This window comes from Leptonychotes weddellii, chromosome 5 (assembly GCF_054177405.1).
Source record: "Leptonychotes weddellii isolate Sample4059 chromosome 5, ASM5417740v2, whole genome shotgun sequence".
NCBI lineage: Eukaryota > Metazoa > Chordata > Mammalia > Carnivora > Phocidae > Leptonychotes > Leptonychotes weddellii.
Window position 1 is genome coordinate 32,567,631 of NC_138373.1, and position 11,952 is coordinate 32,579,582.

The following is an 11,952-nucleotide window of genomic DNA, read 5'->3' on the forward strand; positions in this document are numbered from 1 at the left end:
CCAGGGGCTAGACTAGTCCAGAAAAATCCCCTGCCTTGGAATATTCCAGGAAAATGCCCTGCCCTCCTGCTCCATGTTTGTGGTCAGGGTCATGCCTCAGAGCCTTTGAGGACCAGCTCAGCTCCCAACTTCCAGAGGGCCTTGGCATACCTGTCATCCCCTCCAGCCCAGCTTGCACTACATGCTTTTCTTGGTATATGTAGATGTGGGGCATGGCTTGTGAACCTCTGCTCCTGGGCCAGTGCTGGCTCTCGGCTGTGTTTCATTTGGCCTATCTGGTACTTTTTAAAACTTTGAAGCCACTGCCAACATTGAAAAATCCGGTGGTTTCACATTAAAACGGGGCTTCCCAGCTTGCCTTAAATAGGAACAATGGGCAAGGGCTGAGTAATAGCTGCCCCCTCTGATAGAGGCCCAGGCTCACTGGCTGCCCCAGTCCCCACCACTCCCAAGTGTCTCCCACCAGGCTGCTTCACTCACTCACATTCCTGAGACATTTGAGTCTGTAGTCAGTACTGTGTGGCTTTGGTCAGATGGCCCTGTGTCCCCTAAAGCTCTCAGGAGGGTCCACACATGCCCTCCCCGGGGGGGGGTGCTCCAAGGGCCTCTAGCTTGACTTTCCCCAAGGAACAGGACTTCTTGACAGGCCCCAAAGCTTCTCTCTTCTGTGTCCAGTTCTTGCTGATAGGGATATCCCACCCGCCTAAAGGGTCTCTCCCGCACCCCAGTCCTGAGCCTGGACTCACACATGCTATGCTCCTACTCCCCCCAGAGGTGTAAGAGTAGCTTCCAGGGGACCCCCTCCCCGGTTTTTCCATTCTCTTCTCATAGGGAATAAAGGTACTACCCCCCCTTAGAACCTGATTCTAAGGCAGCTAGGGGGTGTGGGGCAAGGCTTGGTCCGAGAGGGGGGGTCCCAACTGCCCAGCCTGGGTGGCAGGGACAGATCCAAAGGATCTGGACTGCTTTGGACCAGTGGCAATGCCAGGATATCTAGGTTGGTGAGTCTGAAGGGGAGAGATGGGCTGGCAAGGAGAACCAGAGAACTCCTAAAGCTGCTCTTCCTGACCAGCAGTACTTCCTACGCTAAATGCAGGAATACTGGGAAAGCTGATGGGATTATCAGGTGCTAACTCCTCCCTCACGTGACCTGGTACCACCATCCCATCATCCTGCATCTTCTGGGACGTGGGCCTGGAGGTAGGGGCACAACCTGGGCTCTAGACCTTCTATGACTTTGGGTCTGGAGCAGACCCCTGGACCTGGGTCAGAGTCCCTTCCAGTGGCAGGCCCAGATGCCCGCCCTGCCACATACCGTGGCAGCGGGAGAGGTGCCTTTGCCACCCCTACCACTTCTGGTCCTCTGCCAGGCTGGAATTGTGTTCTGCATTCCAGACCCACACCTGGCTTCGCTCTCTTTCCAAGCCCGGGGTCAGGCCCGTGCCAGCTGTTGGTCAACCCTGGGGGCTGGGTACCTTGACCCCATTTCCTGGCCTGTGTCGTGGATGGCTCTGCCCGAGGCAAGGAAGACTGGCCTGACCTGTTGGAGGAGCCAGCCCTGCCCTCCGTGACTTCCTGCCCCCGTGCCCCCCAGCGCCTGAGTCAGTGGGCTGGCCAGGTGGGGCTGATGCGGTGAGAGTACAGGGAGGCCGGGTGGAGCGTCTTGAGGAGGTTGGTTTAGAGCACGGATGAGCTGTCAATGCCACCCACAGACCTGTTCCCCAGTTCTTGCCAAGGTGACAGTGGGGCCTCAGGAGTCACTCCACTCGCTCTCAGACGCTGCCCTGAACCCATCACCTCTCATTTCCACCCTCTCCTGTCCATCTCCACATAGCAATCTCCACTCAGCACACGTCTGATCCTGTCCCCCTTCACTTAAGACATGTCATCAGCTTCTTGTTGCTCGTCCGATGGAGGGAGGCAGAATTCCCCTTCTTATGTACCAGGCCCCATTCTGTCTGGCCTCTACCCACCCCATCCCCAGGCTCAGCCCCTCACCCTCACTGCCCAGGCCACCAGCCACATCATCCTTCACCCTGTTCCCCAGACAGACCAGGTACCTGCCCGCCACACCGTAGAGCCTTTGCACAGGCTGTTCTTCCTGTCTGGAGAGTATGCTCCCCACCTGGCTGATTCCTCCTCAACCCTTGGGGCGTAGGGAACACACTCCTCCCCTGCGGCCAGCCAGAGTCAAGTCCCCCTGCCCCCTGCCATGCGTCTGCAGGGAATCTTTCCTTCCCATGTTTGGGGCAGTGGAGTGTGTCTGCCTCTCAGGCAAGCCATGAGCAACCTGAGGACAGAGGTGGGGTCTGTTGCACTCACCTCCAATCACAACTGCAGGCTGAGCCAAGGGCTGGGCACAGATCAGCTCGGCCGAGGAATGAATGGTTGGGAGTGAATGAGTGAGTGAATGAAAGTCCTGTTAGAGCCGCTGAAGGGACCTGGTTCTAGCCCCAGTGGAGCCAGCATCAGTGTGGGGGTGCCCCAGGTCACACGCCCACCTTGTGCCCCTGCCCGTCTGCTCCCCCACAGAAGGCACTAGTCAGATCAGGTCAAGAAGGGCAGTTCTGAGCCCAGCTCACCCTGCCAGCCCAAGGTAATTAGAGCCCTTGTTACTCACAGGTGACCGGCCCAGAGTACTCCAGGAAACTGTGGAGACACCCAGGGCCCCACCCAGCTCCCCAGCCCACTCTGTGGCTCCCAGTAGGGTAGAGAGTGGAGGTGGGCAGCAAGCGGGCTTTGGGCAGCTAACCAGGAGGGAATGGACAGGCAGGCGAAGGGGAGGGCCTGGCCCTCTGTTGCCTGGGTGAGGGATAGATGCAGCTGCTGCAGCTGGGCAACCACTGGGACCACAATGAGGAAGGGACTCTGTTTGAGGGCGAGTGTCAGCATTGGGGTGAGGGTCCAGGCCCTTGGGTTCCTAGGGACGTGAAACCAAGACCAGGAGAAGAAACAAATGGATGAAGGCACCTGTCAGAGTTCTCCTGGACAGTGACAGGCCATCGGCCCAGGGGAGCCTGGCATAGAGCAGCAGGGGTGCTGGGGGCTTCCAGCCTGCCCTCTATGTTCCCAGCCACTGCCCCCCACCCAAAGCCCCACCTTGGGAGCAGGGTGGGGATGGAGAATGGGGAGGGCAGGGAAGCACTGTGGTGAAGGAGGCCCTGGTCCCAGCCCCTGCCTTAGTTTTAAAGTCATGCTGAGAGGGGTTCTGAGTCTCTAAGATGTCACCAGGAGCATGGGGTAACCGAGGAGGGGGTCCCCAAACCTTAGTGCAGACCTGGAGCACCCAGGCCAACTGCACTGGGCAGGGATGGAGGGAGTCCCTGGTTCCAGCACACCCACTCATCTTCCCTGGTAACTCTGGCCTGATGCCTAGGCTGGCCAAGGTGGGACCAGGGACAGAGTATATGTGGAGTCTTTCTGGAGCTGGTGAGCCTGGGATGGAGCTTGGTACTGAGGTGTAGAAAGAGGGGCCTGCTCCCCTATGCCCAGGGTCCATACGAATCCTAAGTGAAGCAGGTGGGCAGATGGAGGACCCAGGGCAAGAAAGGCTGGGACATGGGAATGTGCTCGCTGTCGGCGTGTTGGTAGCACAGGGAGAGAGAAGGTGGAGGGTCCCAGGGGACAGGCTGGATGCAGGTAGAGGGGCTGCATCCCTCCTGGCTAGCGTGGTGCTTGGCCCGAGCCCCCGTCTGGAGTCACGAGGCTGAGAGCTCTCCGGCTGCCCTCAGGCACAGAGGCTGGCCTCATCCCGCCAGCTAGCCCTCTTCTCCCTCAGGTCTCTGCTGCCCCTGCTGGACCCAGACTCCGGGCTCCTGATCCTGGCAGGAAAGGTGAGCAAGACGCTGGAGTGCCTGTCCATGTCAGCACCCCGTCCCCCCAGGGTAGTGCCCTCACGTGCCAGCTCTGTCCCATCCTTTGACCTAGCCAGCCAGCTGGGAGACTGAGGACAGCAGAGTGCCGTCCACCCCAGAAAGAAGCCTAAGCAGTACGACTCGGGCTGCACCCCTGCCAGGCTGAGTGGCCTTCGGGTCGGCATGACTGTAACTCCCAGGAATGTCAGCTTTGTGGACAAGGCCAACAATCAAGCAGGGTTAGCTCATGGCAGGCACTCTGTAAATCCTGATCATGCCCTGTTCTTACATCGTGCACAGTGAAGCCCACCGCGGATACAGCCCAGAGTACAGGGGGCAGAGCTGGGGTGGGTGCAGGGGGAGTGACCGCGAGTGGCGCTCAGGCTGGGCTTGTTTCAGGGGGAGAGTCAGTTGTACTGCTACGAGGTGGCCCCCCAGCAGCTCGCACTGAGCCCAGGTAAGCCCTGTTCTCCTCCGTCCTCCCCCTCCTCTCTCCCACCCTCCCTGACCGTCTTCACGTGGTGTCCCCCCCACAGTGACCCAGTGCCTCCTGGAGAGCGTGCTGCGCGGGGTGGCTCTCGTGCCCCGGCGGGCACTGGCCGTCATGGGCTGCGAGGTGCTCCGCGTCCTGCAGTTGAGCGATGCGGCCATCGTGCCTGTCAGCTACCATGTGCCTCGCAAGGTGAGGGGGGCCCTGGGTGAGGGGCTAGGAGGGCCTTGGGGGTCCTGGACCTCCCTGGCCACGTACCTGTCTGCCACCAGGCTGTGGAGTTCCACGAGGACCTGTTCCCAGACACGGCAGGCTGCGTGCCTGCCTCCGACCCCCATGCCTGGTGGGCTGGGAGCAACCAGCAGGTAGGGCCACGGCCTGGCTGGCCGCTCCCAGCGCGCCCCCTCCCCCCCCGCACCGCCCTGCAGTCCAGCTGTATGCTAACCCAGCCTCAAACACCTATTCCCCCTGCCTCAAACACCAGCCTCTTCCCACAGGTGCAGAAGGTTAGCCTCCACCCAGCTCACCGGCCCTACCCCAGCTTCACTTCCTGCCTGGTGCCCCCCACGGAGCCCTCCTCTGATGCAGCCCCGCCAGCAGCAGCCCCGCCTGCAGAGACACCTGTGGGTGATGCGGACCCCAGCGTAAGTGCCCGGGCCGACCACCCGTCCTCCCCATCATGCTGCCGCAGTGGGTGCCCTGAGTCAAATCGGGCAAGTGCATTTGCCTGCCTGTTGGTCTTTGAGCCTTTTTTAGCTGTCAAGCGCAACAGAGAGAAACACGTGAAACATAAATAACTTCGCACTGTTCTCTAAATTGAGCAAACACATGAAAAGCAAGACTTTCACAGAAAAATCCAGATTTCTGGCTTCTCTTAAAATCCTGGCAGATCTTAACCGAACTGGGCCTGTCCTCCTACAAAGCTAGGAGCTGGTAGCTGCCACCCTCTGTCCCCACAGTCTGAAGCTGAGCTCGCCCTGTGCCACCTCCAGCCCGTCAGCTTCGGTGTTTGTGTTTTCACCCAACGCCCCACAGTGGGGCTTCCTGCCCCCACGGTGTCCCACAGCCCGGGAGGAGGGGCCCAGAGTGATGACCCCAGTGCCCCCTCTCTCTTTGGCCAACACACCCAGGGGCCTGCTGTCTGACCCAGGGTGCTTCTCCCCCAGGAGGGCTTCTCCTCCCCTCTCAGCTCGCTGACCTCGCCCTCCACGCCCTCCAGCCTGGGGCCCTCCCTCTCTAGCACCAGTGGCATCAGCACCAGCCCCAGCCAGAGGTCCCTACAGAGCCTGCTGGGTAAGTGCGTCACACTAACCCTGTCTCTGTCCACTGCCCCTCCCAGTGGGGTCACCTGTCCTTGTGGGATGAGGTGAGTCTCAAGTAAGAGGGCAGCCTGGATGTTCCCTGGAGCCCTGGCCTTGCAAGTCCCCTTCCCAGGCGTAGTTGTGGGCGTAGTTCTGGGTGAGTTGTATTGGCAGAGGCCGGGGCACGGGCCGTGCACCCTGCAGTGAGGGGAGCAGGCAGCCTGGACTTAGGGCGGGCGGGCAGGCAGGGCATCCGCATGTGGCTCTGTCCCTGCCGCCCGCCAGGCCCCAGTTCCAAGTTCCGCCATGCTCAGGGCGCCGTCCTGCACCGAGACAGCCACATCACCAACCTCAAGGGACTCAACCTCACCACGCCTGGCGAGAGTGACGGATTCTGTGCCAACCAGCTACGCGTGGCCGTGCCCTTGCTCAGCAATGGTGGGCAGGTGGCTGTGCTTGAGGTGAGGGACCCTACCCACCACAGTGCCCCCAGGGCCCTGCAGGAAGCTAAGGGCATTGGGTACCCACACCAGCTCACACTCTCTGAGCACAGACCATGTTCCAGGCACCCACCTGGCATCCCCTTTAATCCCCTCCACTGTCCCACAGGGACACCACTCTTATCCCCGTTTTACAGATGGAAGAGAGCAGTGAGGCACAGAGAGGTTTAGTGACCTGTCGGGTCACACAGCCGTGTAAGTGGTAGAGCTGGGGTTCGAACCCAGGCTGCCTGGGCCTCAAGCCTGAGCTCTTTCCACCACTCCATGCTGCCTCCCCCCCCCCCCCCACTTTCTGGGACTTCACAGTTGGCACTTGAGGCTTAGAGCACAAGATGGCTGAGGCAGACAGAGAGCTTGGGCCTCCCAGCAGTGGGGCATCAGCTGCAGAAGGTGGGAGCCCAGGCACGCTGCTTGCCATGCAGACCCTGGGGACTGAGCTGTCCTGCCTGTTACTGATGGGCCTCTGCCGGATGATGCCTCCCACAGCTACAGAAGCCTGGCCGCCTGCCTGACACAGCACTGCCCACGCTGCAGAATGGGGCAGCTGTGACGGATCTGGCTTGGGACCCCTTTGACCCCTACCGCCTTGCTGTTGGTAAGGAGGCTGGGCGCTAGGTTCACGGGAGGGCCCAGGGGTCTTAATGCAGGTAGGGGGAGCCCGGAGGTCTCGGGCACAGTAGTGATGAGCCTGCACTCTGCAGGTGGGGAGGATGCCAGGATCCGACTGTGGCGGGTGCCCCCAGAGGGCCTGCAGGAGGTGCTCACAACACCTGAGGCTGTGCTCACAGGTCAGTTGGGCCCAGGGTGGGAGCTGGGAGATGGGCGGTGACTCCTGAGGGGCTCAACATTACCCCATGCCTCACCCTAAGGCCACACAGAGAAGATCTACTCTCTGCGCTTCCACCCACTGGCAGCTGATGTGCTGGCCTCCTCTTCCTATGACCTTACCATTCGGATCTGGGACCTTCAGGCCAGAGCTGAGCGGTTGAGGCTGCAGGGCCACCGGGACCAGGTAGTACATGTGTGGGGGCAGGGACCCAGCCGCAGACCCAGAGGCTGCCTCTCATATCTATCTGCACCTGCCTCCAGATCTTCAGCCTGGCTTGGAGTCCTGATGGACGGCATCTGGCCACTGTCTGCAGGGACGGGTACTTGCGGGTCTATGAGCCCCGGGGTGGCCCTGAGCCCCTGCAGGTGAGCAGGATGCACTGGGGGCGGCCTCCAGACCCACCTGAGGGATGGCTGTTGGGCCTCACGTGCTGTATCCCAACAGGAAGGCCCAGGGCCTGAGGGGGCCCGTGGAGCCCGTGTTGTCTGGGTCTGTGATGGTCACTGTCTGCTGGTGTCTGGTTTTGACAGGTAAGGACTCGGTGACCACCATCCCCATCTCCATACTTAAGCAGCTAGTTGTGTTCTCCTTCCCCAGACACACATACACCTGCTAGGCATCAGAAGCTGTCCCTGCTACTCACTAATTGGATGGATGGCTGGATGCATGCATGCATGCATGGGTGGGTGGGTGCATGGGTGGGTGGATGGTGGGTTGGTGGGTAGGTTGGTAGATGGATGGGAGGGAGGGAGGTGAGGAGGAAGAATGAGTCAACTGGGAACCAGAGGGATGAGAGCCACGCCCTGCTGCCTGGAGCCCATGCCTGGTGGGGACCAGGTAAAGAGCATGAAACAACCAAGCCTACTGGAGAGGTCCAAGGGTTGGGTATTTGGCACTTTGGAGGAAGGATCAGGAAGGGCCTCCTAAGGGAGATGTCATCTGAACTGAGCCACAAAGGAGCTAGTAACTAGAAACCCAGAGGAGAGGGCATTCAAGTCTGGATGGAAAGGCCCGGAAGCTGACCAGCCTGGCTGGAGCAGAGGATGAGAAGCAGAGTGTGGGGAGATAAGTCCAGACTACAGGTCACAGTCCTGGCCACGAGACCAGTGCGGGTGTTAGGACTGTGCTGAGGAGGGTCAGGGGCAGCAGACTGAGTAGTAGTCAGGGATGAGGATGTTGCATGATACAGGGCCGGTAGTTCTGAGAGCTGGATCAGAATGGACAGAGGCACTCTTCAGCTCCGAAGCCCTCAGGGCCCCCAGCCTGACAAGGCCAGGATGCTTGCTGGAGTCCTTGCCCTAACCCAGGCCCCTGCAGCTCTAAGGACCTGCTTCTCCCTGGATCTCCCTTGCAGCCGAAGTGAGCGTCAGCTACTCCTATACCCCACCGAGGCCCTGGCCGGTGGTCCTTTGGCAGTGCTGGGGCTGGACGTGGCTCCCTCGACCCTGCTTCCCAGCTATGACCCAGACACCAGCCTGGTGCTACTCACGGGCAAGGTGGGCTGGGGTGTGCATGTGGGGAGGTGGGGAGGAAGGCAGCTTTAGCTGGCCGCCTCACTCTCACCACTCCCGTCTCAGGGCGACACCCGCGTGTTCCTGTACGAGCTGCTCCCCGAGGCTCCTTTCTTCCTAGAGTGCAATAGCTTCACGTCCCCGGATCCCCACAAGGTGAGCCCGGGGTTGCTCCCTGGTCCTCCTTGATGTGTGGGAACAGGGCTCCCACGCCCTCTCCTGGCCAGATGGGGAAGTGCAGGGGCCTGTGGGGTCAGCAGGTCACTGGGCCAGGGTGTGCCCGAGTTAAACTCCATTATTAAAAATTAAACCGTAAAGTCTTAAGTTATATGAGCCTACAAATAAATTATATTAAGAGCCAGGGCAGTAAACATCCAGGGTATCAGTTCTTAATTATTTTAGCTGATAATACTGTTATTTGTGCTGTCGAGCTTACCTCTTATATCCATGGGATCCATCAGTGGAAATGTTCTATGGTGCTGCCACACGCATCTCCCCAGCTCTGCATTGAACAAGTTATGTTGGTAGCATGAAATCTCCATAGAAAGAGGCTATAATCAGGGCTACCGATCAGGGCATCTTTCCTCCAGAGAGCTCCACGGTTCGGGGACACGCCGTAGTTCTGGCGCTCCGTGAAGGCCCAGGTGTCAGCTCAGAATCCCCTGTTCTCCCCAGGGCTTCATCCTCTTGCCCAAGACAGAGTGTGACGTGCGGGAAGTAGAGTTTGCCCGATGCCTACGGCTTCGCCAGACCTCCCTGGAGCCTGTCGCCTTCCGGCTACCCCGAGTCAGGGTGAGGTTGGGGGCCCAGCACCCCAAACATCTAGTCTCCCTTCCCAGCCCCCATCAGGGGCTTTGGGGCCTGGCTGACCCTGTCACCAAACGGTCCCATTTCAGTGCTCTTTGGGGCACCTGTACCCCTTACTCTGCTGAGATTCTGAAACTGGCAGAAACCCCAGCCCTGGGTCCTGGGTCTTACCTTACCCCCTTCCCAAGGGATGCTGGTGTGCCCTGGGCCTCTGGTAGGTGCCTCAGGGTAGCTCCTTTCTCCTTCCCTACAGAAAGAGTTCTTCCAGGATGATGTTTTCCCAGACACAGCCTTGAGCTGGGAGCCGGTGCTCAGTGCCAGCGCCTGGCTGGGAGGTGCTAATGGGCAGCCCCGGCTTATCAGCCTGCAGCCTGCCGGCATGACCCCAGGTAGGATGAGGAACGGGGGGGTGGTGAGTAGGAAGCCCGGGAGTGGGTAGGGATTGGAGAAAGGGGCAAGATCCCCCGTTCCTGCTGGCACACAGAAACCTCCGGCACTCCCGAGGATTTGCATTTCCAGGCTCATACTCTGAGCCTTTTGAGGGCAGGGCCCAGGGTCTGTGTTTCCACCACATTTCCCACCCCTGACATGCACGCATGTGTGCGCGCACACTGCCGGGTGCCCACGACAGGCCTTGTGAACAGAGGGTGGAGTAGCTGTTGTCACCCCCTCTGGGGTCTCTGCCACAAGATTCCCTCGGGAATGGTGCCAAAGGGTTGGGCAAGGAGTCCACACTGGGGGGATTCGCTGATGTCCGATGCTGTCGCTTCCCCACCCCAGTAAGCCAGGCCCCCCGTGAAGCCCCTGCCCGACGGGTCCCACCCTCAGCACTCTACCTGGAAGAGAAGTCAGACCAGCAAAAGAAGGAGGAGGTAGGCCCGGGAGGCGGTTGGTCACTGTGGCATGCACAGGGTCCTGGTGGCACATGGTGATTGCCCTCCAGTTCTCTAGTCCAAGCCAGGCTGGGGTAGGAGCCAGGGTCTCCCCTCCCCTCTTTCGGTTGGGCAGCTTGTTGGGGAGACCTTCCAGAGCCCTGAAGCTGACCAATGGGGCACAGGACTCAGGAAGCCAGGGAAGGGCAGAAAGAGGCCTCCCTCCCGCCTGGCCCAACGCAAACAGAGCCAAGGGTTTGGGACCCAAGTGCGTTTTGACCCTGGCGCACATTTGAGCGTCTGAGGCAATGTGCGGAGACAGCTGCCCTGTGACCCCAATGCTGCGTGTCCGTCAGCCTCGGGAGCCCTGATCTCTGCTGAGTGGCTCTTCCTGTGAAAACCATCCACTTTGTCAGGGCTCTGATGAACATGGCTCTTCACAAGCATGACGGGGTTCAAACTGTGAGGTCCTGTGGTCCTGGGCTTAGAAGTCCTATCCTATTGCCTTCCCACCTCTTCTCCTGTCCACTCTCCTAGCTGCTAAATGCCATGGTGGCCAAGCTGGGGAACCGGGAGGACCCGCTCCCCCAGGACTCCTTTGAAGGTGTGGACGAGGACGAGTGGGTGAGTAGATAAGAGGGCCCTGGCATCCCCTCCCTCCCTCCCTCCCTCACCCTGTAGCCCACGTCACCCTGCTTCCCCAGACCTCTCATCCCCCTCGGTTTATCTCCCCAGGACTAGCCTGCCCACCACTACCTCTAGCCTCACCGGCTGCTGCCACCTCCTAGAACCACCTGGTGTGGTGCCCCCTGCACACCTCACTTCTCACCCTCAAACTGGAAGATGCCTCCTGGCCCTGGCACACCTTGTCCCAAAAGCCCTGGCTTCCTCTGGGCCTTGGGCACTTCTGTGGCCTCTGGGCCCCGCTGCAACTCCTGTGGATTGTCTGCACCTCTGCTTTCTGTGGGACTGGCTGCTTCTCCGCTGCCTGCTAGCATGTGGAACCAGGGGCGTGGCAGTGGGGTGGGGTGGGGTGGGAGTAGGGGTCAGTAGCACGCCCCTGGGCTAGTCCCAGCCTGGGCTGGCTTCGCCCAGCACCTTCAGTTGTTACACGCCATCCCATCTTGCCTGCTGGCCCACTTCTAGTCAAGAGCCTTGGGGGCTGGCCCCCTGCCAGGCCATTTGGAGCAGCATCAGTCTCAGGGGCCAGGGACCAGCTGCCCTCCTCCTCAGGTTTGAAACCAGTAGAAGGGGGCATTACAGAGCTGATGGCCCAATCAAGGGGGGTGTGAACCCCTCAGGGACTGGCCTGAATATACCCTGGATGTTTTCAGCAATTAAACTTTTCTAAGCTGACCACCTCTTGTGCTGCTATGGTCTTTTGGCTGACTGGAAGGGGAAGGGGACAGGAGGATGGGTGAGGGCATTTTGGCTCTGGTTCCCCCTTGTCCCAGGTCTCACTTCACTCCTGAGTCCTTTTCAGCTGCTATGAGTTCATTCATTCATCCAGCACATAGACAGTGCTCTGGATGGTAGACACAGTAATGAACAGGAGAGACAAGGCCTCTTGAGGCACTTGTTATAGTCTTCCTGTGCCGGGGAGCCAGACCGTGTGCAAGTAAGCAAACCGTGAAGAAAGCTGTAAAGAAGACAAAATAGGGGCACCTGGCTTGTTCAGCTGGTAGCGCATGCAACTCCTGATCTCAGGGTAGTAAGTTCAGCATGCCCCATGTTGGGCATAGAGATTACTTAATTACACTTGATCTTAGCCAAAAGGCCAAGAAGCGA

At 59.8% G+C, this 11,952-nt stretch overlaps 1 protein-coding gene across 6 annotated transcripts in view; it reads left to right on the forward strand.

Moving 5' to 3' along the window:
- Positions 1–11,523, forward strand: part of CORO7 (coronin 7) — a 57,776-nt gene extending 46,253 nt beyond the window's left edge. For 3 of the 6 annotated variants that reach the window (XM_081820149.1, XM_081820152.1, XM_081820151.1), the window contains 19 exons: positions 3,779–3,833; positions 4,254–4,311; positions 4,391–4,536; positions 4,617–4,709; positions 4,842–4,988; positions 5,511–5,637; positions 5,931–6,106; positions 6,632–6,740; positions 6,847–6,933; positions 7,015–7,157; positions 7,235–7,339; positions 7,419–7,504; positions 8,329–8,470; positions 8,552–8,641; positions 9,161–9,277; positions 9,546–9,681; positions 10,073–10,164; positions 10,702–10,788; positions 10,869–11,523. In XM_081820149.1, coding sequence (XP_081676275.1) covers positions 3,779–3,833; positions 4,254–4,311; positions 4,391–4,536; positions 4,617–4,709; positions 4,842–4,988; positions 5,511–5,637; positions 5,931–6,106; positions 6,632–6,740; positions 6,847–6,933; positions 7,015–7,157; positions 7,235–7,339; positions 7,419–7,504; positions 8,329–8,470; positions 8,552–8,641; positions 9,161–9,277; positions 9,546–9,681; positions 10,073–10,164; positions 10,702–10,788; positions 10,869–10,952 — 2,080 coding nt within the window. In that variant the 3' untranslated portion in view covers positions 10,953–11,523. The remainder of the gene's footprint in view (positions 1–3,778; positions 3,834–4,253; positions 4,312–4,390; positions 4,537–4,616; positions 4,710–4,841; positions 4,989–5,510; positions 5,638–5,930; positions 6,107–6,631; positions 6,741–6,846; positions 6,934–7,014; positions 7,158–7,234; positions 7,340–7,418; positions 7,505–8,328; positions 8,471–8,551; positions 8,642–9,160; positions 9,278–9,545; positions 9,682–10,072; positions 10,165–10,701; positions 10,789–10,868) is intronic. The other 3 variants (XM_081820153.1, XM_081820155.1, XM_081820154.1) reach the window with 3 other exon arrangements.
- Positions 11,524–11,952: the final 429 nt, after the last annotated feature.